A 27512-nucleotide genomic window follows, 5' to 3' on the forward strand; every position below is an offset into this window, starting at 1 on the left:
AATCACTTGAGTGATTTGATTTGTTTTCTCATTCAGTATCTTTTTTTGGGTTTTGGGTCAATTGCTGATTTAGGCTGTAAATATCTTTAACATAACAAAAATATTTGAACTGTAATTAGGTCAAGACCTGTGTGAAACTACTTTAGCTGTGTGTTTCTTGAAAAATAATTAGAATATTTATCCACCAAACAGCATTCAGCATTCAACAGCCACATCCTGTAAACATTTACATTGATGGACAAAAAATAAAATAAATAAATAAATAAAGATGGCCACTGAACTGACTTGTCCATCAGGGAATTATTGATCAAAAATGAAAATTGTGTGAGTATACTTCATGTCATTTCAGAACATATTTTTTCTCTCTTCAGGTGAACATAAAAGAAGAATATTCTGAAGAATATGTTTCATACAACGATGTCTGAAGGGGGAGCTTTCATGAAACATGAAAAACAGCAACCACTGATAAGTGCAAGAAAGTATGCTTTCAAACTATAATCAACTTGATTTTTATTCCAAGTTAGTGTATGGTAAGTAGACTTGCAATATAGTGCATCACCCGTATGAATCATTATTTATGATGGTTTATATATATATATATATATATATATATATATATATATATATATATATATATATATATATATATATGTGTGTGTGTGTGTGTACTGTATATATATTTCCTGTCATTCTTAATTTTGGCTTTATATGGGATGATGCAAAAACCTCAAAATAAATTTGAAAGTGATAAAATGTTACAGCTTCACTTAAAGGGGGGGGAGGGGGGGGGGTGAAATGCTATTTCATGCATACTGAGTTTTTTACACTGTTAAAGAGTTGGATTCCCATGCTAAACATGGACAAAGTTTCAAAAATTAAGTTGTACGTTTGAAGGAGTATTTTTGTTCCCAAAAATACTCCTTGAGGTTTGTCACAAGTTTCGGAAAGTTTTTTTCGAGTATGGCTCTGTGTGACGTTAGATGGAGCGGAATTTCCTTATATGGGTCCTAGGGCACTTCTGCCAGAAGAGCGCACGCTCCCGTATAGCGAGGCTGAGCAACACAGACATTTCACTCAGAGCGATTCACTGATCAGAGCGAGCGCGTCGCGAAATGTCACAAAAGAAGTGTGTTTTTGGTTGCCAGGGCAAGACAACCCTGCACAGATTACCAAAAAAAAAAAAAACTGCATTAAGGGACCAGTGGATGGAGTTTATTTTTACAGAGCATCAACGGAGTTGTGCAAGTGTTTTTGTTTGTTCCCTGCATTTCGAAGATGCTTGTTTTACAAATAAGGCCCAGTTTGACGATGGATTTGCACATTGTTTATTTCTTAAGGATGATGCAATCCCAACGAAAAAGGGTCACGATCGTGTGTTGGAACCGCAGGCGGTGAGTAAAACTGCTTCAAATATCTCTGCCTCCTTGTTAGTGCATCTGTCTCCCATGCCGGAGACGCGGGTTCGAGCCCCGCTCGGAGCGAGTCGTTGCTGCTGCTGCTCTCGTTCAGTTTCAGCCTCTGGATTTGATTCTGGATCATAAATATACACTGAATCTGACTGTTAGCCATGGTTTGTTTTGGATGATGGTTTTTCCATTTTCTCGTATGAATATAATAAAACTAAAGACTTTTAGGAGTTGTGAAGGATGCAGTACTACTCTATAGGTACTCAAGATTAACAGGAGATTGAGTGAAAACGAGCATTTCACCCCCCCCCCTCCCCCCCCCCCCCTTTAACTGTCACAAGAGTCACTCCAATCATTCGACCACTTCACAGCCATATTAACAACCACTTGGAGAGCAAGGGATGAGTAATTTACATTTACTACTCTTCCTCTTTTCAATTAAAATCTCATTTCATTCCACACCCTTGAAAAATGGGAAGTTTCAAAGGAAAGAGGCTGATTTCTTTCTCTCTATCATCGACTCAGAAGCTCATTCTGAAGGGAGTTCATTAACCAAATGGCTGTAACTCTATGTGGCTTGTTGTCATTCAGAGTAAAGGCCTTTTATTTGACCCCATTTACAGCCAGCCAAACATTTTTAGGATTTGGGGGATGATGGCAGAGCAAATGTAAAGTCTGACATCAGAAGCCAGTGATTTATACATACAGAGGAGGGAAACTGATTCAATATTTCCTTTTAAAGCCATATTAAACTCAGATGTGGGAAGCATTGAAATTAACTTATAATAGAAACACTTTAGAATCATGTAGCCGTTTCTGTAAATCCTGTCAATAAACAGAAAATGATCAGCTATATGCGATTAAATGGTCTCAAATTAGAACTGGTGGGTCACGACCCAAAATTGGTGGAGAAAACACTTTCAGTCTTTCATTGACATACTGTACGAAAGGTGTTTTGTCCAAGAAAACATAATGGTATTTTGGCAGAAATTAATCTGTGACTATAGTTAATCAAACATGACATATGCTAACATATATACAAACTGACATATCTTCATAGTCTAAAACTACAAACAAAACTATGCAAGGCTGAGGAAAATACAACTAAATCAGTTTGAGAATGAAATAAATGTGATTTGATTTAGTTTTTTTGCATTGTTTGGATGGTGAATTACAGGTTATCAGGAGAATTACACCCTAAAAATTCATATAGTGTCAAATGATTTCAAAGACATTTTTTAACTATTGTACAACAGTTATGGTACTGGATTGGGTCACCACTTGGTATTCGATGTAAAATCAGTGTCTCGAAGCATTAGCCATAGCATTTGCATACAGAGCACATCAATTAGAAATGGTATTCACCTAATAGTGGTGGTCTTTATTTAACTTGAGAGAGGAATATAAATTGAGTCTGAAAAAGGTGAAATTGGGCTGGAAAGCATCTTGACACTTTCATTTAAAGCAGGAAATATCAGCAGCACATTGTTTATCCATCACTTGATTCTGTATATATACAAATACATTTGTAAATGTTGTTAAAAAAATAAACAACATACAAACTTACATTTCAAGCATCAAATGTGAAACAAAATGAAATATATATATATATAAATATATTATATTTTTATATAAAAATAGGTCGTATTGTATAAATGGTGTGTAATTTCATAAAATCTGTTTTACACTGATTTTCCAAAAAAACAAACAAAAAAAAACGTACTTTTCAAGGATCAAGTGTGACCCAAAAGTGAAGGAACTCAGTCAAATGTATTTTAATAGAAAAAATAGAAATGTTATAAATATTGTGTAGTAAATCTCAGGTAAAAGTACGGAAACAGTTTTTATTTGAAAATAATATCTTAAACTCTTTTCAATCTGGTTTTAAATTTTTCTAATTTAATGAGATAACAACAATTTCATTTGACATATTCTGTGAATAGTTTAATTTATTTTCATGAAAAAAAGGTGATAAAAACTGTATAAACACATACATTTTCCTAAAAATAAATAAATAAATAAGTAAAATAATAAATAAATAAAAATAATACACTTAATTTCAAGCACCAAGTGTGACCCAAAAAAGGAGGAGTTTAATTTATTTTCATGGAAGAAAAATAGATGATAAAAACTGTATAAATATAGCATAGTATTACAGAATCTCCTCAAAATTCAAAAAAAAAAAAAAACTAAAAATATTATTGAATATTTTCATGGGAGAAAAATAGATGATAAAACTGCATAAATATTGCGTAGCATTATAAAATCTCCTTAAAATTCAAAATAAAAAACTAAAATATAATACTGAATAAAAATGTATTACTTTAATCTTCCTAAAAAAAAAAAAAAACACTTAATTTCAAGCACCAAGTGTGACTCAAAAATGAAGGAGTTTAATTTATTTTCATTGAAGATAAATCGATGATAAAAACTGTTTAAATATTTCATACTATCATAAAATCGCCTAAAAATTCAAGATAAAAAACTAAAAATATTACTGAATAAGAAAATGTATACAATAATTTTCTTTAAAAAAAAAAGGAATCTCTTTAAAATTCTAACTAAAAAAAAAACAAAAAATATTATTGAATAAAAATATATTACTTTAATTTTCCTAAAAAAAATACAAACAAACAAACAACAACAACAAGAAAAAAGCACTTTATTTCAAGCACCAAGTGTGACTCAAAAAAGGAATTTCATTTATTTTCATGGAAGAAAAATAGATGATAAAAACTGCATAAATATTGCGTAGAATTATAAAATCTCCTTAAAATTTCAAAATAAAAATATTTTTGAATAAAAATGTATTACATTAATTTTCATAAAAAGAAAGAAAATAATAAATAAATAAAAATAAAAACACTTAATTTCAAGCACCAAGTGTGACCCAAAAATGAAGCAGTTTAGAGTTTAATTTATTTTCATGGAAGAAAAATAGATGATAAAAACTTTAAAAATATTGTGTAGCATTATAAAATCTCCTCAAAATTCAAAATAAAAAACTAAAAATATTGTTGAATAAAAATGTATTACTTTAATTTTCCTAAAAACAAACAAACAAACAACAAAAAACACTTAATTTCAAGCACCAAGTGTGACCCAAAAAAGGAGGAGTTTAATTTATTTTCATTGAAGATAAATAGATGATAAAAACTGTATAAATATTTCATGCTATCATAAAATTGCCTAAAAATTCAAGATAAAAAACTAAAAATATTTCTGAATAAGAAAATGTAAACAATAATTTTCTTACAAAAAAATATATATATATATTATTGAATAAAAATGTATTACTTTAATTTTCCTAAAAAAATACAAACAAACAAACAACAACAACAACAAAAAAAACACTTAATTTCAAGCACCAAGAGTGACCCAAAAAGTTTAGAGTTAAATTTGTTTTCATGGAAAAAAAAGGTGATAAAAACTGTATAAATATAGCATAGTATTACAGAATCTCCTCAAAATTCAAAATAAAAAACTAAAAATATTATTGAATAAAAATGTATTACTTTAATTTTCATAAAAAAACAAAAAACACTTAATTTCAAGCACCAAGAGTGACCCAAAAATGAAGGAGTTTAATTTATTTTCATTGAAGATAAATAGATGATAAAAACTGTATAAATATTGCGTAGCATTATAAAATCTCCTCAAAATTCAAAATAAAAAACTAAAAATATTGTTGAATAAAAGTGTATTACTTTAATTTTCCTAAAAAAACAAAAAAACACTTAATTTCAAGCACCAAGAGTGACCCAAAAAGTTTAGAGTTAAATTTGTTTTCATGGGAAAAAAAGGTGATAAAAACTGTATAAATATAGCATAATATTACAGAATCTCCTCAAAATTCAAAATAAAAAAACTAAAAATATTGTTGAATAAAAGTGTATTACTTTAATTTTCCTAAAAAAACAAAAAAACACTTAATTTCAAGCACCAAGAGTGACCCAAAAAGTTTAGAGTTAAATTTGTTTTCATGGGAAAAAAAGGTGATAAAAACTGTATAAATATAGCATAATATTACAGAATCTCCTCAAAATTCAAAATAAAAAAACTAAAAATATTGTTGAATAAAAGTGTATTACTTTAATCTTCCTAAAAAAAAACAAAAAACACTTAATTTCAAGCACCAAGTGTGACCCAAAAATGGAGGAGTTTAATTTATTTTCATGGAAGAAAAATAGATGATAAAAACAGCATAAATATTGTTTAGAATTATAAAATCTCCTTAACATTCAAAATAAAAAACTAAAAATATTATTGAATAAAAATGTATTACTTTAATTTTCCTAAAAAGAAAGAAAATAGGAAATAGATAAAAATACAAAACACTTAATTTCAAGCACCAAGTGTGACCCAAAAATGAAGCAGTTTAGAGTTTAGTTTATTTTCATGGAAGAAAAATAGATGATAAAAACTTAAAAAATATCGTGTAGCATTATAAAATCTCCTCAAAATTCAAAATAAAAAACTAAAAATATTGTTGAATAAAAGTGTATTACTTTAATCTTCCTAAAAAAAAAAAAACACTTAATTTCAAGCACCAAGAGTGACCCAAAAATGAAGGAGTTTAATTTATTTTCATTGAAGATAAATAGATGATAAAAACTGTATAAATATTTCATACTATCATAAAATCGCCTAAAAATTCAAGATAAAAAAACTAAAAATATTTCTGAATAAGAAAATGTATACAATAATTTTCTAAATATATATATATATATATATATATATATATATATATATATATTATTGAATAAAAATGTATTACTTTGATTTTCCTAAAAAAATACAAACAAACAAACAACAACAAAAAAACCCACTTAATTTCAAGCACCAAGTGTGACCCAAAAAGTTTAGAGTTAAATTTGTTTTCATGGAAAAAAAAGGTGATAAAAACTGTATAAATATAGCATAATATTACAGAATCTCCTCAAAATTCAAAATAAAAAAACTAAAAATATTGTTGAATAAAAGTGTATTACTTTAATCTTCCTAAAAAAACAAAAAACACTTAATTTCAAGCACCAAGAGTGACCCAAAAATGAAGGAGTTTAATTTATTTTCATTGAAGATAAATAGATGATAAAAACTGTATAAATATTTCATACTATCATAAAATCGCCTAAAAATTTAAGATAAAAAAAACTAAAAATATTTCTGAATAAGAAAATGTAAACAATAATTTTCTAACAAAAAAAAAATATATATATTATTGAATAAAAATGTATTACTTTAATTTTCCTAAAAAAAAAAAACAATAAAAAAAAAAAAACCTAATTTCAAGCACCAAGATTGACCCAAAAAAGGAGGAGTTTAATTTATTTTCATTGAAGATAAATAGATGATAAAAACTGTATAAATATTGTGTAGAATTATAAAATCTCCTCAAAATTCAAAATAAAAAACTAAAAATATTGTTGAATAAAAATGTATTACTTTAATTTTCCTAAAAACAAACAAACAAACAACAAAAAACACTTAATTTCAAGCACCAAGTGTGACCCAAAAATGAAGGAGTTTAATTTATTTTCATTGAAGATAAATAGATGATAAAAACTGTATCAATATTTCATGCTATCATAAAATCGGCTAAAAATTCAAGATAAAAAAACTAAAAATATTACTGATTGAGAAAATGTATACAATAATTTTCTTACAAAAAAAAAGGGAAACTTAAATTTCAAGCATCAAGTGTGAGATAAAAATGAAGAGGCTCCGAGCGTTAAATTCTTCACATTAATGTTTTTAATGTACAGCTGCATAAACACTTTTCTCCAGCAGTGCTTTGAATGTTGGTTTCAGACACATGATAATTATAATAATATCAATAATGATGATGATGATGAAGTAATTTTATTCTGAACTCTACACTACAATGACGTGAACTCGTGAAAATAGAGTCAGAGAAATATGAAAGAGCAGTGTAAATATGAGCTGATTCCACACACACACTTGTGTATTTGTCTGTTTGTGTGTGTGACTGAAACATCTTCATGATGATCAGAAACAGGAAACTGATGTTCAACTTCCTGAAGATGAGATTCACAGGAGTTCAGATTAAAACACACACTTTCACATCATTACACACTCAACCTGTGTGTACTAGTCTGTGTGTGTGTGTGTGTGTGTGTGTGTGTGCGCGTGTGTGTGTGTGTGTGTGTGTGTGTGTTTAATGTGACACAGAGACACTGAAGAGTTGTTACAATAACCAAGTGTAAATCCAGCGAGTAGAGGCTGAGTGAATGTGTGTGTGAGTGTGAGTGTGTGTGTGTTTAGTGTTTAATGTGACACAGAGACACTGAAGAGTTGTAAGTATTAAGGTAAAATCCAGCGTGTAGAGGTTGAGTGAATGTGTGTGTGAATGTGTGTAAGTGTGTGTGTGTGTGTGAGTGAGTGAGTGTGTGTTTAGTGTTTAATGTGACACAGAGACACTGAAGAGTTTGTATAAAGGTAAAATCCAGCGTGTAGAGGTCGAGTGAATGTGTGTGTGAATGTGTGTAAGTGTGTGAGTGTGTGTGTGTCAGAGACGCTGTAGAAGGACAGAGAGCCGCTCGACTCGTCCAGAAACACTGCGACTCTCTTACAGGAGTCTGGAGCAACAGAGATACGAGTCTCTTTATTATTGTGACGAGCAGTGAATCCGTGATCAGAGCATTCAAGACTCCAGGAGATATCATTACGTCCAAACCTACTGTCATTACTCCCTCCTTTCCTCTTGATTTCTTTATAACACACTGATATATCAACATATCCGCTCCGTTCAGTCTCCCAGTAACAGCGTCCAGTCAGTCTCTCTGAACACAGAACCTGACGCCAATAACCAAATCTGTCGGGATGATCAGGATACGACTGATACTCAGAGACATACGTCACCTTTCTGTTCTCCTCAGACAGAACGAGTCGAGTGTGTGCTGTGTTTGGATCCAGTGTGAGATCACAGGCGTCTGAACACAACACACACACATTACAACACACACATTACAACACAACTACAAACAACAAAACTGTGTTTCTGTGTGTGACTTACATTTGTGGAGTCCTGTGATCATGAAGTCTCCTCCATGATCCACACTAGAAAACAACCACACACACACACACACACACACACACACACACACACACACACACACAGATCATTTATTAGAGAGAAGTAAACAATGTTTTCACTTTAGATGATATTTCAGGAAGCGCATCATATTATCAGGATGTTGTCACGGTAACTTCTGAGTCTCTAAACTTCGGTTTCATTAGCCGCTAAAATAAAACACTGCACGCTACAAAACCTGATGTTCATCTGTGGACAACAGGCTCACACACACACACACACACACACACACACACACACACACACACACACACACTGAGATGCACTTGGGCTATTGCTTGATGGACAGTCTGCTGAACCTGATGTTCAGAAATAATCAGATGAGAAATGTATAACATAATCAGTTTATATTTCTCACAGCAATGTTGAAAAGGAAAAGATTTATTCACCCATTTATCAATGTCCATCTAGAGTCAGGTGTAGAATCCAGAAACACGCTGAGATTGTTTTTCTAATTTTAATTTTGTCCAGCAAACACTTCTTTTAAACTTAACATTTAAACTGAAACTAGGAAACAATGTCAATGTGCTAGCTGCTTTAAGTCAGTTAAGTGTAGTTTCTTGACTTTTGTTATTATCAAGTCTTGATGTATCACTATACTTCACTTTACTGTGAGAAAACCTGTCCGTGTAAAGAAGTTATCACTTAAAGTACTTTGATAACCATCAACCTGAAAACTGGAGGAACATCTGCTCATTAAATATTTCTGCTGCTTGTTTTAAGACATTTTTTATGAGGAACTACATTCCACTGTTTCAGTAAGAAGGTGAACAGATTAATCCAATATAATATTAGTTCAGATGTATATTTGCTCTATATGGAAACAGTAATATAATACCCTGAGTTTGGACGTCAGCACGGACAGATGCAGTGCAATGCTGCAGTGTAGCACGACGGCACCCATCTCACAGTACAGATCACGATCAAGATCATTTAGAAAGGGTTTTAAACGACAAAACACACTCATTTACACACATCTGAGAATCAGAATATCAGATAGTTCAGGACATGAGCGAGTTTGTGAATATTTAACGTAATAAACACGATCTGTGTGTCACAGTGTTGTGGCCGCGGTGTGTCACGTGACGAGCCTGACGCGTCGCCATGGAAACATAGCTGCTTCTTTAACGGATGCTCTGTTGCTTAGTTACGTGCATTCTGTGACCGTTTAAACCCCCATGTCAATCATTTTGGTCTTGTGTCGCTGTGTCTGTAAAATATCTCAGAGATGGGACGTTGTAATATGGACGCAAATCATCCGCAATATAAAAATTGTGATTGATTGTGTAATGCGCTTTGCCCTTTCCGAGCCGAGGGGAAGCTTCGACAATATAGTCTGCTCAATGTCCTCTGTTTAGCAGCAATGACATATTTGTGGTGTTTCCAAAATATTTTAGTTTTACTCTACAAAACTTACAAATAGTGCGGCTCTTGTCCAGCTCATTTCGCCCTTCAACTTCACAGAAGCCAAAATATTTCCACACGTCAGCTTTTAACGAGAAGGGTGTTTGGACATCGCGCTCAGCCGTTGCGTCTCTCTCGCGTGATTTTTTTCCCCAAACCGGTTGAGCGCAAACCACGCCCCCTACGCGAAAACCCCACCCCGCAGCCGTGACTCACGTCTCTAGCTCGATTTCATTGGTCAACTCTGTTACCTCACCTGAGAAGAAGTTTGGACGTCAATCAAAGTCGTTGCTGGATCCGTCGCCGACTAACGGTAAACAGTTCTTTTCAATAACATTTTATTATTAGAAGTATTTGTAGGTCTCAATGTGAGTTTATACATGTATTATTAAAGTTTTCATTTGAACTTTATCTTATTCATTAGGTTCGCTCTCAGGAGAGTGCGCATGTTTGGGCTGTGGTGAAGACCAAGCCGTACATCTGAAGGTAAAAATATGATTTCACAAAAAAAAATTAATAAATAAACATTGTACATATTTATATATTTTACCAAAGTAAACTGTCTCTGATTTTACTCAATGACAATGATATTCGACTCACTCATTAAACGCTCACTACTGGCACCTACTGGCATCATAATTTCTTGTTTTTTTTTATATTAAAAAAATATTTAAAATAATCTCATGATATTATTTAATACAGTTGTATTTTTCAGTGTAAATTATTACATTTTATAGGTATAGATAATCACATTATTATAAATTGTATTCATGGATCAAATGTAAGAATTTGAAATAAAAGTATTAATGAGATTAATGGGAAAATGCCCTCTATAAAGGAAAAAAAAACCAAAAACAAAAAAAACAAACTGTATATTCTATGGCCCTACACCAACCCTACACCTAACCCTAACCCTCACAGGAAACTGTGCATTTTTACTTTCTCAAAAAACCTCATTCTGTATGATTTATAAGGGTTTTGAAAAATGGGGACATGGGTTATGTCCTCATAAGTCACCCTCTCCTTGTAATACCTGTGTCATACCCATGTCATTATACAGAGATGTGTCCTGATATGTCACAAAAACAAGAGCACACACACACACACACACACACACACACACACTACCAGTCAAAATTTGTGATAATAATGAATTATTATTTTTCATTTTATTTATTTACTTATTTATTTTTACTGTTGTTTCTTATGCTCATCAAGGCTGCATTCATTTGATCAAAAAATACAGGGAATTTTTTTTTATTGTTAAATATTATTATGGTGTAAAATAATTTTTTCTATGTTTTCTAAATCTAATTTATTCTTGTGATCAAAGCTGAATTTTCAGCATCATTACTTCAGTCTTCAGTGTCATTTCCTCAAAAAGATTATTCTAATGTGCTGATTTATTATCAATGTTGGAAATTGTTGTGCTACTTCATATTTTTTTGGAACCTGTGATACTTTTTTCAGGATTCTTTGATGAATAAAAGGTTAAAAAGAAGAACATTTATTCAAAATATTAATCTTTTCTAACAATATACTCTGCAGTTCTAAAGTTTGGGCTCAGTATTTTTTTTTTTTTTTTTGAAAGAAATAAAAAATATTTATTCAGCAAGTTGTTTATTCAGTGTTAAATTAATACCAAGTGATAGCAAATATTAAAAATTTATAAAAGATTTATATTTTAAATAAATGCACTTATATACAGAAATAAATGACAGTTTAAAATATATATTTAAGAAGGAAACTTTGTTTTATATTGTCATAACATTTTGCAAGATTATTGTTTTTTCCTGTATTTTTTATCATCAAATGCAGCCTTGATGAGCATAAGAGACTTATTTAAAAACATAAGTCTTACTGATACTAAAGTTTTGAATGGCCGTGTATACACACACACTACTGTGCAAAAGATTTTGGACACTAGTATTTTATTTTATTTTATTTGTTAAATAAACTTGGTTTACTGTTATGTGTCTAAACGTTGGGCCATCTCAGTTATAATACTAATGGGTGAATTTTCTGTTTGGTGACTTCTTTTTACTTTTACAGAACTGGTTGCCTTCTGGGTATAAATATCACTTCTGCACATATCGTTTGTGCACTACAGAAGGCAACTCACACCTGGACCACACAAGTTTTGAGGCATCACTAAGAATTGCATTGACAGAAATTTGTGAAGTAAAGGAATGGGTGGGAAAGCTTAGTGAATCATCAGGAGTGAGTTGGAGAGTGGCAGTGACCAAACCAAATAAGGGACAACGTGTACTTTATAAGGTAATATCAAATAATTTAATTCATCTTTACACTATATAAGTGTAAGACCATTAGTTACACTGAAAATGACTTTACAGTAAATTTTGTTAACATACAGAATTGTACTGTGCAAAAGGCACATTAGATTCTTCCCCCAAATTTCAAGACCATTATTTATATATATATTATCTATATTTCATTTTATTCTGCCAGTAAGTAATATCAGTTAACACTGATTTTTACCATTAATTGAAATAGTCCAGTGAGATTTGTATCCCTGTGATGGACTTGCTATCTCTAGACTCCAGTATTTGTATAACCTTAGGACAAGTGAGATGGATTGATGGATTTTTGTATGCACAGGGGATCTGAAATCATATAGTTCACACATAGATCAAATCTCACCATCATCTAGTCCATCTGGGATTGCATAAAGAGGTGAAAAAATGGAGAGACACTAAAACCTGTGGCAAAATCTCCAATACACTTGGAGAAATATACCTGAAAATTTAAATGATAAAATCTAAAACATTAATAAAAAATGTATTCATGACATTATTTAATAAAAATACATAATTTAGAACACTATTTCTGGAAGCATCATCAATTTACAGCATATACATTACATATGCGTATACATTTTTCAATTTTTTTAGCTTTACAGGTTGATTTATCCAAAGGTCTTGGAGATATTTGCACAGTATGTAGCCTGTCTTTTTTTGTTTCTTTATGGAATCCCTGTTGGACTGTTGAAACTGAGATCATATATCTGTGTAGTCCATACTTTTTGCTGTTGGACTTGTTGCAATTTTCTCCCTGGAAGAAGAGATCTTATATGTCAATGAAATGTTTTCCTGGACAACTAAAGGAGTTATAATAAAAATAATTACAATTAATGGCAAAATGTAAGTTTGGACATAATTTTCTATTGGCAGAGTAATGTAAAATATATAAATAACTAAATACAAAAATTAGCATGTCTAAGATTTGTGCATACTTCTATACATATTTAAACATTCATATTATGTCTATCTTTAGGCTCATTACAGGTGCCAGCACAATGTTTATGTCCGATCAGACACGGCTAATCAAAGGCGGCTTTCAAAAAATACATGCTGTGAGGCAAAAATGGTTTGCACTCTGGTGAAGACTACAGACAAAAGGGGAGGAACTAGTAGGTGGGTTAGAAATGTCAAGATTGGATAAAATCAGTACTTTTGCTTGCTTCTTTGTGTGATTTGTTTTTATTTTTCAGGAGCATTGATCCCCATATACCTACTTTCCCAACTTCGGTGCGTTTGTACAATGTACACAATCATAACATCTTTGTTGCAGAGGCACTGAGGCACAAGGATGTAGGGGTCAAGGCAATTGAAACCCTGACACAGTTGTTTGAGGTTGGGCACAGTCCAACCTCAGCTCTGGCTGTACTTAAAAGTGACCTGTTGGCTGAGCATGGCAACAAATATGTATATGTCTCAGCCAACCGTGCCATTTGCCCAGACCTTCAGTTTTGCTACAGGTATGTGAAATTTCACTTGGTGCAAATCAGTTGCTTTGACGAACTTATTTAGTCAAGACAATTTTAATTTGCAGACTGTATCAGAAGTTGAAAAAGCAGGAGTTTGGAGAGCAAAGTGGGGAAGCAATGCTAGCGGCTTTGGAAAGACAGGTAGAATCGTACAATGCAGCCTGTAATGACACCTGCGTCAAGCTTAAAATATCTTCAGCAGGAACACCACTTGTAGCCATTTGTTCCCCATTGATGAAACAAACACACACTCTCTCAAATAGTGGAGAAATGTGTTTTATGGATTCATCTGGTAACATGGACCGGGAGAACTGCAGGGTGTTTCTCCTCCTCACACACACCTGTGCAGGTGGTCTTCCTCTTGGGATAGTGATAACACAGTCAGAAGATGAGAAGACAATTGTTGAGGGATTAGAGCTGCTGAAGTCCTTACTGAAAAATGATGCCTTTGGAGGGCGAGGTGAGGCAGGCCCTCATGTGTTTTTGACAGATGACTCAAAAGCTGAGAAGGGAGCTATAGCACAGGTCTTTCCTGAAGCCGCACAACTGCTCTGCATATTTCATCTTCTCCAAGCTGTGTGGAGGTGGTTGTGAACATGAAGTTGAGATGAAGGACAGGCAGACAATGTTCAGCATAGTAAAAGACATGCTTTATGCCAGGGAGATGAGTACAGTTGAATTACTCTACTAGCAAGCCCTTGACAACCCTTTGACCACCAGGTAGAGAAAATAGTAGACAGTTAGAGGTAGCTTAAATATTTTAGTAGTACTTCTGATGCATTTACCCTCCCGAGGCCTATCCTGAGGGTTTTATAATTTCTCTTTACCCATTACAGATACAGGAAATTCCTGACCTATCTACAGAATCTTTACAGTCGAAGTGAGAGTTGGGCTCTCAGCTATATGAGGGACTTGCCAACCCGTGGCAACCAAACCAATAACTATGTGGAGGCTGCAATGCGTGTCTTGAAAGACAAAATACTTCATAGGACAAAAGCATTCAACCTGTCTCAATTATTCAACCTTTTCATTACCCGACTAGAGATGTACTATGAAGCACGTGTGACAGACGTTGCTCTTGGCCATTGGGAGGCATTCCACCGGTCAAGATTTCTTGCTACACAAAGTAATATCAAAGCATCGGATATTTCTCAGGTAAAATGTAATTTTTTAATTATGGATCATTAAAAAACGTGTGTTTTTAAGCCTTTTAAGTCTTGTTTTCATACTGTAATAATCAACTGGCAAAGTTAAACTTCAATACGAAATACGCGAGAATGCAGGTCCGTTCTGTGCATTTTTATAATTGAGAAACATCCAATATGTCTGTATTTTTGTCTTTATGTCACTTTTAGGTTGGAGAAAAGAAATTTTAGGTGAGATCATCCCCATTAGGGCACACATATACCGTGGACATGGAGCTGGAGCTCTGCACTTGTCCAGTTGGCCATAGTGGGGCACCATGCAAACACCAGGCAGCAGTAGTGCAAAATTACATAATCACCTCCATCAACTTTCTCCCCACAACAGCTGAAATGAGGGCTGAGCTGCTGAAAATAACAAAAGGTAAGTATTTCTTTGTACCATAGATTGTCACACACACACTGACTAATGCTGTTTTTAAAAACTTTCTTCTTTAGATATTTTAACTATTAAATTATTATATTAATTATATGTCTTGTTCATCATCTTCACAGCCTCAGTTTCTCTTGACTTTCTAAACCCTTTACGGCAAAATATGCCAACGCGGAGCACATTAGCTCCAGGTAAGGAAGTTCAAGTGGGACAAAGAAACTTCATCAAACATGCTTAATTCTTAACAAAACAACTATTACAGCGGTGCAACATTGGTATACATTTTTTTAGACATGCCTCCGAAACAAGAAACCTGCACTTCTGATCATCAGTATCATCTCAGTGCTGAAGATGATGGTCAGTATAAAGGGAGGGATGGTGCTGGTTTTTTTTTTTTATGTATTTTCTTTTCTTTTCTTTCTTATGGTTTCATATTGAACAGAAACACTCTTGTAACATTTCAATTTGTCTATCTGTATCTTTTGAATTGTAGAGTCACATCAGCTGGACCTGTCTTCGACCAGCTCTACACAACTGCAACAAATATCACCTATGCAAGAGGACCCATACTCCAACCATCCCTGTGTTCAGGGTAACTCAGAGGGAGGTGAGTCAATTAAGCTTAAAGTTACATTAAAAATTCTGTATAGATGCTTAATTGGGCCCTAGCTTAAAGGGATCCTTAAAGGGATAGTTCACCTTAAAATGGTTATTGGTTGGTAATCAAACAGTTGCTGTAGTATATTTGCATTGCCATTTTTCCATGCTGTGCATATTTGGAACAACCTTATGCTGAGTAAATTACGTCAGATGTTTGATTTTTTTTTTTTTTTTACTTTGAACACGTTGGCATAGTCTGCCGTTGTTTGGTATTCTTGCTTTAATCTTTTTGGTCTTAAGTGCGAGCTTTTTAGTATTTTGAGGGGATCTACTACTAAACAATATTCTGTATTCAATTATATGCCATTTATTTCTGTAAAAAAAGAAAATGATTAAAAAAACATTTTATACTTTTTTTTTATTAATCCAGTAAGTTAAAAGTAGGTAAATTAAAACAAAGATATTTAAAATCCAATGAATGGAGGCAGATTAATAGAAAGAGATAAATGTAATCAAGTGCAATACTGTAGTATAACCAGATGACTGTATAGGCATATATTTAAACAGGACTGTGTGATTCCTGTTGTTGAGAACAGTGTTTTTCAGCTTTTAATAGGCATTTGTGGGTGTTTGTTGTTATATAATAGTTTTTTATTGTTGTCTCTTTAAACAGCATCTTTACCTCAGTCTCCTGTGAAACGGATGCTGAGACTGCTCAGTGAAATGGCTGAAAACCCAGACTACAGTAATGCCATGTCTAAAATGGCCAAGCAGCTTGAAAAGATGCAGCACAACCAGACCCAACTGATCTCAGCATTTTACTGCTTTGGTAAAGGGATGTCTGTATCAAAACGTGCAGCAGCGTTAAGACGAGCTGCTAGACGACCAGGTCCTATTATTGGCTGTCAGCCAACAGCAGTGGCCAGAAGAACAGCTAAGACTGGTTCTAGGCAGCGTTTGACAGCTGGACGCCCCAGAAAATGCAGTTCTGGTTCAGAGCATGACTACAGCAGATATACAGGGAAAAGGGCTGTCAGGGTTCGCCACAAATTGTCAGAATCTGTGGCAATGAATTACTCAGATCAAGCATAAAATTATTTGTATGACGTGGGTGGGTTTGGGAGTGTGTGTGTGTGTGTGTGTGTGTGTGAGTGTGTTTAAAAATGGTTATTTAGTAGATTAGTTAATGCAAACATAGTATTATTTATGAAATTTAGATCCAGACTGCAGGTTATGTAGCCATTTTAAAATCATTTTTGGAAACTTGTTAAAAATATTAACTGCACAGAAAAAAAATGCAAAAGTTTTTATAGCAATTGTGAATTGCATGTAATGTTTTTGTGTACCAGGACATTTTTGTATTTTATCTATGTAATTGATAAATAAAGCATTCTATGGCCAGTCAGCAAGTTGATTATTACTAATCATCACGCAAAATGCAAACAAAGACATGCTTTTAAATCGTTGTTGGGTTACTTTGATGCCACTTTAAGTCAAAATGCACCTAAAGTCTTGAATTCTGGGCTAGGAATGCAGGTAAAAGGTCATATTGTTCGCTATATTAAATTAAAATTATATATATATATATCAGTATTAAGCTTCTCTGTGTTCCTGTTTTATAGCAGCCTACATTATGTAACTTCATAATTTTTTTAATTTTGTACACCCTTTTATTTGTGTTTTGGATATTATATCCATATATCTATGATTGTATAAAAATTTGTTCGTTTGTTTCAACGCAATGTAGCAATAAGCACTGTGATGGAGTTGACCAATGAAATCGAGCTAGAGACGTGAGTCACGGCTGCGGGGTGGGGTTTTCGCGTATGGGGCGTGGTTTGCGCTCAACTGGTTTGGGAAAAAAAAATCACGCGTCTCGTCTCTCTTTGTTATGTGCACGTCACAGACGGTCCGGGCACTGCACTTCCGCGCTTCAGGGTTCCGTTTTTTGCGTTCCGTCAATATTACGTTATTAGAACTATATACTTTTTTTTTTTAAATCAATTTTGGACATTTGTGAATCTATTCAGAATCGTCCACGTCCGCATCGCGATGCATCTAAGAATCGAATTTTCCGCCACCCCTAATAGTAATGTGATCTTTTAAAGGGTACTTTACGATCTGAATTAATATATAAAAATGCCTGTTCGACTGCTTAAGTATTTGTAAAATATGAACAAGCAGTCTAACTTAATCAGAATTGAAAATGAACAATAAATTAATATTCACAGATAGTACATTCCCACAAAATATACGTTTTATGAATTAAGTATAATTTATATATATGTGTGTATGTGTGTGTGTGTGTGTGTACAATATTGATGTTATCATTATATTATAGCTGTTTTATCTAAACTATAACACATTTTCAATGTTGCGTTTCGGATTATTAGATTTTTTTTTACAAAAAAAAAAAAAAAAAAAAAAAAAAAAAAAAGAGTCAAAATAGGTCTGTCGTGTTACATTGAAGACATGCACATTCACTTCCAAACATTAAATAATGGAGAATGGGATTTAACGTTTCCAGAGGAAGTAAGTTAATCAGCTGGCCCAAACACTGCGAGAAGACGTTGTGTCCTTTGAATCTTGTACTTTGCTGGTGAGAAGATTATTAAGTGCTTCTGCAGTACTTTTAATTTAATTTTTAATTTAATTTCATATGTTGCTAAGTGTGTTGTATATCAGTTTAATATCAGTTTAATAGTTCATTTACATGAAACTTGATTTATTTAGAGGACACCACTAAAGGTAACATACAGCTTTTCATTAATACAGTGGGTTCATAAGGGGTTATTTGTTTATAAATTGGTTCATAAAGGGTTATTTGTTTTAAATTGGTTCATAAAGGGTTATTTGTTGATAAATTGGACACTGAAATTGTCCAGATGGGTCCAGCTCAAATGTGTCAGGTCCTTGAACTAAACCAAGTAACTTTACATTGGTGGATCAGTATATACAGTAATAACCTATAGCCTGTGTTCATGATAGATTAATGAGATTTATACTGAGTTTGGTGTTATACAATATTTACTATTTATATTGTTTCTGTGTGAGTAAAACGAATAAAGAGTGCTGCTGCAGAAATCTACGTTTGTTCCAACTTCGAGGCTGTTAACTGTTGTTTTGGTTTTACATTTAAAAGGATATTCATGTGTAAAAAAATAACAATAAATAAATCACAGCCACTAAGTTTGATCATCTGATGACTCTATTGTTGACATGTTTTTACATTACAGAGTCACACACTTGGATGAAAACCTGCTTAAGGAGAGACAGATTAATTGGGAAGATGAAGTGTGGTGCTGATGTACCCAGAAAATGATGAATTTTAAAACCAAAAAAGCTCAGATGATGTGGTTCCAAAGACTGTCAGCTCAGCCTCAGCAAGTTTGCTCTTTTTTTTTTTCTTTTTTAATTATTACTTTTTTTAAATCCAGCAAAAAAATAAAAAATAAAATAAAATAAGAAAAGAAACAAAGGCTGGGCAGCATGTAACGAAGCAACAAATTAAACATAAGCCAAAAAGAAAACAGGCAAAAAATTGTAAATACTATGAAACTGTACTGTCACTATCAATTTCAGAAACAGAGTTTTTCATATTTTGCTTTTTTTTCAAAACAAAATAACACAAAAGTTTTGTTTATGCTGCTTATGTATCTTTTCAAGGTCCCTGTAAATGAATAAATTCAAAAAATGCAAAGAAGAAGAGAAGGGCTACAGAAAGAAAACATACAGCTCAGAGAGGAACTTGAAAACTGTAAGACCATCCTTAAAAATATTCTTGTTTGCCGTAACCCGACCGACCCTGTCAATTTAGGACTGACTCAATTTTTTATTTTTTTCTGCTTTTAGTCCGACCGACTTGCCGATTGTAAATTTGCGTTAAGACCGACCAATTTTTTTTTTACTCTTCATACAACTAATACAAAAGCAATAAAATAATATTAATTATATTTAAGTATTATAAATATATAAATTTCAAAAGGCACATTGATTCATTGTATGTGGAATATGATCAAATAAAAGAGTTTTGGAAAGAAATTAATAATATGATATGGCATATAGTCTCAGTGAGATTGCCACTGGATCCTGAGCTTTTCATTATTGGTATTCATCCAGATAACTGGAAAATTAAAAAGGACACTCAAGTATTGATAGATATGTGTATTCTACATGCTAAACGGCTCATCGCCATTTATTGGAAAAAGATAGAAAGGCCTACTACAACTCAATGGTTAAGAGAAATAACTTAATGCATAACATATATTCTTAAGGGTAAAGAAGACCAATTTAAGAGGTTTTGGAGTCCCTTTTTATTATTTATTGAGCAAGGGGATATGAACAATATAATAGAGGAGGAACAAAATGCTTGATTAAGTATTATATTCATTTGAAAATACATTTTAATTTGCACTAATCCTATTTTATTTGATTTACCTTATCTGTGGCTATTATTGATTCCAGTGTACTGTTAACTCTGTCTTCCAAAGTACATACTTTATCCAATGTTGGTTTGTGCTATTGCATTTTTCAAGTAATATGAGCCCCAGTGTTTGTTTGTTTGTCTTTTTTTGTTTTGTTTTTTGTTTTTGTACATTATATGTGATGTTACAGACATGTGATGTACATTGTTGTGTAAGTGTTGAAGAAAATGCAATAAAAACAGTATTACGCAAAAAAATATATACATTTCCTAGGCCTACATACAAATGAAGGCTAAAAATTAATTTTAAAAAAAACCTGTGACGTCATCTATGTTTACACTTATGGTTAACAGATGTCACACTATTGCTGTGTCTGAAATCGCTCACTCATTCACTCATCCCTATATAGTGTATGGCAGTTGAGTTCACTATATCAGGAAGGAGTGAACAAATAAATAAGTGAACGGATTCGGACAGTATAGCCTACACTGCGCGTGAGACTTGGAGCTGTTGCCATATGTACTTTTATATTACATGTACCTTATTTTAGAAAATAATACTAATAGCAATAATACTCAAAATTACTTTATATTGCAGTTATACATACCTCCGCTTCAGGTTTGTGGTTTCATCGATGGTACATAATTATTGTTTTTTGTAATGCTTTTATGTTCATAATCATTAAATGCTATTAAAATAAAGTACTGAGAACAAAAATAAACACACATAAAAACGTTCATAATTATGTATTTATTATTTTTAGTATCTTGACACTCGCTCAAGCAGCGTTTTGAGCTCAGATAAGATGGTTGTAGAGCGTCCTCAGACAACCGTTAATTTTACATCAGAATACACTACCTGTTATTAACGAGAAAATGTAAATTATCCACCAAATTATTATCATTTTTGTAAGCTAACAACGATGACATAATTTTGATTTTTTTTTTTTTTTTATGAACTAAGCTTCCCATGCAATTTTTTTGCTACTAAAGTTTCTCTTGACAAACCACAAAACAATGACTAATTCTCTATCTCTCACACAGCAGAAAGGATGTTTGTTTCGGCTCAACTTACTTGAGTTTTTCCAGGTGGCTGAGTAGCTTCACTCCTGATTCTCCTGGGTGATTGTAGCTCAGATCCAGCTCTCTCAGGTGTGATGGGTTTAAACTCAGAGCTGATGCCAGAGCAGCACATCCTTCTGCTGTCACCAAACACTGAGATAACCTACAACAGAATGTGTTCATGTTAGTGTGCTTCATTTCTCAGGGAAATTTAGTACAATATAGAGGTCAGCAGATAGTTGATTTTGCCGAAACCGATAGCTAGGTTGGACCACACTGGCCGATACAGATTAATTAACCGATAGATTTTAAAATGGATAGTGAACAAAAACTAAAATAGTGCTTAAATATATATATATATATATATATATATATATATTAGTGGTGGGCATAGATCATAGATAAGTCTTTGAGAAGGGGTTTATCAAGCTAGGTGGTGCATTAGAAAAGGGGCTCATCTTCTGTTTCCAAAATGCATCACAAAGTGCTTGAAAAAGCTGTAAACTAATTCCACATTGCACAAGGTGCAAACAACCTTACGCCTGTTTCCCAAATACTCCGTCTGCAGTGCGTATGCGTTGCATATTTTTTTACGCACCCATGTTAACGGATTCCAGTTGCATTCCAGGAGTGTTGCGTCTGCAGCAGTGCAGCGATCGTTTACGTGCCAAGTAGCGAACTGCAAACGCGTCCTGTGTGAAAGCACATCGAGTCTGTGCTGCACCACATACCTAACGCACACAGACTGAATACGCACTGCAGACGGAGTATGTGTGAAACAGGCGTGAGAAGGGCCGTAGCTGGGGTCAGCGGGGCCCCGGTGAAGGTTGTACCAGTGGGCCCTGTTTGAAATTGATAAATTTGTATGTTCGTTCGTTTTTATTTATTTGTGCTATTTACACAAGGTTTTTTTTTTTTTTTTTCAAGTTTGTAGGTGTCAAGGTACAGAAACCAAATAATTAAATGTAAAATAGCACTGGATAGTCTTCAATGTAAAAATGAAAAATACAATCAAACCTACATTTATTCAGACACATTATTACAGTTTTGCTATATATATCAAAAATTATATCTGGTGTCTGAATAATTTTTGGTTTGACTGTTAAGACTACAAAGTGAGTGAGTAATTTTCATTTTCATTTTCTTGGATTAACATTACAGCAGCCAGTAGCTAAATTAGGCGTGGTCGCTTTAAGAGACGATGAACGCATCCAATATAATACACATCCCATTTGTTCCTCAACTGTTTACTTTAACTTAATAAATAACGGGGTTTTTTCGACCATAATATCCAAGGTGGATATTTTGCCCGATAAGAGTCTCATGTTAGCACAGCACGTTAACGCCGATAATGGCCCACCACTAATATTTATATATACAATACTGAATCATACTAGTAGTAGTAATAATAATAAAAGTAGTAATAATAGTAAATGTTGAAGTTACCAAAAAATCGGTTTAATTTTTTTATTATTCCATTTTATTTTTTTCTAAATTCCATTATTTCCGTATGAATTTTTCTGGATTTTTTTTGTCTGTTTACATTTTTCTTTACTCTAAATTTAAATTAAATTTACATTTAAATTTAAATTAAATTTATATTTTAAATGTACGCATTTAGCAGACGCTTTTATCCAAAGCGACTTACAGTGCATTCAGGCTATCAATTTTTACTTTTCATGTGTTCCCGGGGAATCGAACCCCCAACCTTGCGCTTGATAACGCAATGCTCTACCAATTGAGCTACAGGAACATTAAAACATACTCTGTTTTAATAGTCAACGTTTATTAAACATTTTCACATCACAATCGTACCTATGATTTGCATAATTATATATGAATTTTACAGGTATCATTTACACTCACTGGCATCTTTATTAGTTACATCTTGCTAGTTCCATATTGGATCTGCTATTGCCTTCAGTACTGCTTTAATTCAAGACTTCCGATTGAGAATGTGAGTGAGAAGACAAACGTGGATTAAGCTTCAGAGGATTTTATCTTTTAATTGTACTTTTCAGGTAACCCAGCTGAGCTGAGCTGACATCTTTCATAGCAATAAAGAGGAAATCCGCTACTAACTCTGCTCTGGCCCCAGTTGTTGTGCATTTTCAGAGTAAAAAGTCAAGCACTGAATGACACATTGATGAGCCTGATCAGCACTTTAATGATTACTACTGCATTGTAGCACTGTATTGTCTCAGAGGAGTAAACCAGTTTGCAGCAACTCGTCTGAGGTGGTAATTTCCTTGGACACCAGACGTTTGATAGGATAGAGTAGGAATATCTTTTTTATGTTGCCTAAGAAGTTTGGCTTTGGGGATGCATTAATGGATACATTTATTATATGTTGATCCCCAAGCATCCATATATACGAAACAGGTTAAATTAGATGATTGTACTTTTGTTACTCCTCTATCTCCATGATTTTTTTTTTTTTTTTTTTTTTGTCATAGCTATTGGGATTCTCTCAATGTTTACACTTCCTGTATTTCAGGAAATAATCCAAAAGAGAACTGAAATTAAACTAGCTTTACACGGACCAGCTTGTTACTTTGTTACTTATCCAATCTGCATCTATTCACAAGATAATATAACTATTCGATGCATTTAGGAATTTCTCTGGGAATAAACTGAACCTACAAAATAGTGAATGTCTAAGCATAAATCGGTCTAGCCATAAAATAAAACAGACTGACATTCCTTTTCATCTGAATTATTGAAATATTGACATCACAGCATCAGGCAGTTGTTATAGATTTCTGGGTAGTGCATCAATGATGTCAATATCCCATTCCACCACATCACAAGATGCTCTTTTGTTGAATCCAAGTCATGTTCCTGGAGATCTACCTTCCTCCGGATATCAAGTTCAACCCTGATCAAACACACCAATCTGTAATTACCAAGTGATCCTAAAGATCTTAATTAGTTGTTTCAGTTGTGTTTGATCAGAGTCGTAGCTGAACTTTGCAGGAAAATCTACAAGAACAGATTTGGGCACAGATTAAGATCTGGTGATTGTTGAGGCCATGAAAACTCACTTTTACATCAAAAAAAAAAAGTGGCTTGAGCTTTTTGACATATTGCATTATTCTCCTGGAGGTGGACACACAATTGGGCTTAAAATGGTCATTAAGGACTTAACCCTCTGGGGACGGATTGGGCGGTACCGCCCAAAATGGCATACTTTTACAAATGTGTAGTTATCTCAAAAACTATTAATGCTAGAGAGATGCGGGTTTTTTTGCAGTCTTCCTCAGATTCCGCTGAAAACAGCAGTGTCCAGTTTGTATATTAAACACTTCCCTTATTGCGCAATACCACTGCGTAAACAGGCCAATGAAAACGATTGTGCTAGGCAGATTCAACACGCAACAGCCAATGGAAAAATTGCCGCTGGGAGGAGTCTTTTTCTAACCCAATCAGAGGAAGGTTATGTCTTCTAGCCATTCAGAGGAATCTGTAGCTCTGCTGTAGCCCTGTAAAAGCTGGCTGGACTAAAGTAAAAGACATGTAATCAATAAGCGTTCAGAGAATCCGCGTCAGGGTGGAGAAAGCAGAAAGCGATCAGAGTATTAGCGAGCACAAAAAGCTAAATTCGAGCGATCGGAGAATCAGCATCACGTGGAGAAAGCAGAAAGCGATCGGAGTGTTAGCGAGCACAAAGAGATAAATTGAAGAGAGATACAGCATTATTACAGGATTGTTTTATCAAAATGGCAAGCAGTAAAAGATTTACGGCAGAACAAGCTCTGGAACAATTACTGGAAAGGCCTGGAGAGGCCTTTCTTTGCTCACTGGCATGCCTAGGACTGTTTTTTAAAAAAAATAATTATTTAATTGTTCTTTACACATTTGATTAAACAATAACACATTTCTGTCAAGCAAAGAGTATGAAAAAATATATTTTCTTTGTTCAAATCTGTTCTATATTGTGTGTTTTTCAGTAATAAATGACAAAAATCTAATTTTCGTTTTTGAAATTCTCTAGTTTATTGTAAAATTTTTCACTCATACTTCCTTTATATAAACATATTGCATGCGTGCTTATGGTAGCTTAGGGTCTTCTGAATCCATAGATACCAAACACAGGGTGTTCCATCTCCTTTACATATGATTTATAAGCCCAAATATAAAAATAGAGAAAACAGACCAAAAAGGGCTTGGTCCCAAAAATAAAAAAAAACGCCTAGGACTGTTTGTAAATAAAGTTAATTATTTAATTGTTCTTTACACATTTGATTGAACATTAACCTTTTTCTGTCAAGCAAAGAGTTTGAAAAATATATTTTTGGGTCAAAAACTTTTAACTATTGTTGTGTGAGGTAGGATTTTCAGTAATAAATGACAAAAATCTCATTTTCGTCTTTGAAATTCTCTAGTTTATTGTACAATTTTTCACTCATACTTCCTTTATAGACATATTGCATGCATGCTTATGGTAGCTTAGGGTCTTCTGAATCCATTGATACCAAATACATGGTGGTCCATCCTCATTACATATGGTTTATAAGCCGAAATGTAAAAATAGAGAAAACGGACCAAAAAGGGCTTAGTCCCCTAAGGGTTAAACTAATAACAAACCATATTTCCAGCATCTGATTCAGAAGCGCCATATCGTCGTAGCAAAGTCAGAATTACCTCCTCTCCACAAAATGGTTGTCTATAAAATGTGTTGCTGTTCTGTTTTAAGTAATCTTAAAGATTCCTAAATGCATCTCACTAATGCATCACTGAGATTACAGCTGGCCAACCTAAACTGTTTAAATAATTCATTACATATACAATAGAATATAATGTCTCATGTTTCTTATAATAAGTTGTCTGCATATATGAATGTAAAAGGTTTACATCTCACTGTGATACTCAGTTATCTCATACAGTAATGGTAACAACCTCATATGTGGGATAAATGAATGGCCACATTCAGGGGCACTGCTAAGGATTTTGGGCCCCATGAAAAGAATCTTAACAGGGCCCCCAACACAGCTGAGAGTTTTTTCATATTAATTTACATAAAATAATAAGCTTTTATGGTATTTTGACTATCATTCTCATATATTTAAGTCAATCAGACAATTGAACTCCATCCCATGTTCACACCTGTAATTTGTCCTCTTTAATACTACACTACTTCAGTACTGTATAATGTATATACTGTGCATAGCTGTACATGTGTCATATAGTGTATTCACATATATTCATATTTGTATGAATGTACTGTACATATTTGTCCAATGACAATAAAGTTAATCTAATCTAACCTAATATTTTTAACATGACAGTTGAAATGTAACGGAAACACTGAGCACTCTTAATACAAAGAAATTTATTTATATTTATTTGCTTCAACACTGATACTGAAATTTCAAAATAAAACTCTTCAATTAAAAAAAAACAGGAATTTAAAAAAAAAAAGTCTCAGCAAGAAAACACCACCATAAAACAAAATGGCCATATTAAATTTCTAATAATTTAAGCAGAACTTGCATAATATACTATATCAAAGAACGGCCAATGTATAACATAGATGAGTCTGAGTTACTCTTTCCACATCATTTCTAATCTCTTGTACTTGCTCAACATTTCTAAAAAATAAAAAGTCCAACGTCTGGCCTTTTCAGCTGCAAAATCATAAAATCATGCTGCAAAGCCTTTCTTGAGACATTGTAGACCTCAAGTAGTAATACAACTCCACATCATCTTCAAGAGATGCACTGAAACCTCACAAACAGCTGATAGTAGTTTGTACATTAGCTGGCAGAGGATTTTTATCAGAGTTCATGAAGTTAGACTGCTTGCAAGACAGGTGCAACAGCGTGGACCGCAGCAGGGTGCTGAAAGTGGGCGCCGCCTCGTACAAACATGCCGACACCGGCTGCATGTGAGGAAAAGCCGTGCACCCGCTGCCCACGGCCTGCTCTATCAAAACGTGCTAACTTATCCGAAAAAATGCTACCATAGAGACCTAGGGCCTCATGTACAAAGCGTGCGTACACACAGAAAAGTGCCGTAGGCTACGATCATTGTCACGGGCGATCCACTAACAATTTAGGCCTAATTACAAACCCACCTTTTCTTGTGAAATATTGGGTAACATACTGTCGACCCTTTGCCGCTTTCACTTCTCTTATTTTT

At 33.5% G+C, this 27512-nt stretch overlaps 2 protein-coding genes across 9 annotated transcripts in view; one reads left to right on the plus strand and one right to left on the minus strand.

The window, feature by feature from the left end:
- Positions 1-7142: 7142 nt before the first annotated feature.
- The window catches only part of LOC113046572 (NACHT, LRR and PYD domains-containing protein 3-like), a 52650-nt gene continuing 32280 nt past the window's right edge, over positions 7143-27512 (minus strand). For all 6 annotated transcript variants that reach the window (XM_026207398.1, XM_026207396.1, XM_026207395.1 and 3 more), the window contains 3 exons: positions 21385-21534; positions 8443-8486; positions 7143-8359 (listed from right to left, as the gene is read on the minus strand). In XM_026207398.1, the coding sequence (XP_026063183.1) occupies positions 7821-8359; positions 8443-8486; positions 21385-21534 (733 nt within the window). In that variant the 3' untranslated portion in view covers positions 7143-7820. The remainder of the gene's footprint in view (positions 8360-8442; positions 8487-21384; positions 21535-27512) is intronic.
- LOC113046574 (uncharacterized) lies at positions 8921-20060 on the plus strand. 3 transcript variants are annotated; one of them, XM_026207401.1, is made up of 10 exons: positions 8926-10410; positions 11977-12201; positions 13219-13358; positions 13436-13702; positions 14548-14866; positions 15067-15277; positions 15409-15477; positions 15578-15643; positions 15780-15893; positions 16560-20060. In XM_026207401.1, exons 6-10 carry the CDS (start codon positions 15127-15129, stop codon positions 16976-16978), a joined length of 819 nt encoding a protein of 272 aa, XP_026063186.1. In that variant the 5' UTR covers positions 8926-10410; positions 11977-12201; positions 13219-13358; positions 13436-13702; positions 14548-14866; positions 15067-15126; the 3' UTR covers positions 16979-20060. The 3 variants fall into 3 exon arrangements, with proteins under 3 accessions (XP_026063185.1, XP_026063184.1, XP_026063186.1); XM_026207400.1 differs by lacking the exons at positions 14548-14866; positions 15067-15277; positions 15409-15477; ... (1 more) ...; positions 15780-15893; positions 16560-20060 and adding an exon at positions 13777-14541 and having other exon boundaries at positions 8921-10237; positions 10349-10410; XM_026207399.1 differs by lacking the exons at positions 14548-14866; positions 15067-15277; positions 15409-15477; ... (1 more) ...; positions 15780-15893; positions 16560-20060 and adding an exon at positions 13777-14541 and having other exon boundaries at positions 8921-10410.

This window comes from Carassius auratus, chromosome 28 (assembly GCF_003368295.1).
Source record: "Carassius auratus strain Wakin chromosome 28, ASM336829v1, whole genome shotgun sequence".
Lineage (NCBI taxonomy): Eukaryota > Metazoa > Chordata > Actinopteri > Cypriniformes > Cyprinidae > Carassius > Carassius auratus.

Excerpts from the sequence above, each read along its gene's own strand:
- LOC113046574 (XM_026207399.1), top strand. The coding sequence starts at position 13,309 with ATGGTTTGCACTCTGGTGAAGACTACAGACAAAAGGGGAGGAACTAGT. Across the intron at positions 13,359-13,435 it reads AAAAGGGGAGGAACTAGTAG|GAGCATTGATCCCCATATAC; the intron begins GTGGGTTAGAAA and ends TTTATTTTTCAG. Across the intron at positions 13,703-13,776 it reads GACCTTCAGTTTTGCTACAG|ACTGTATCAGAAGTTGAAAA; the intron begins GTATGTGAAATT and ends TTTAATTTGCAG.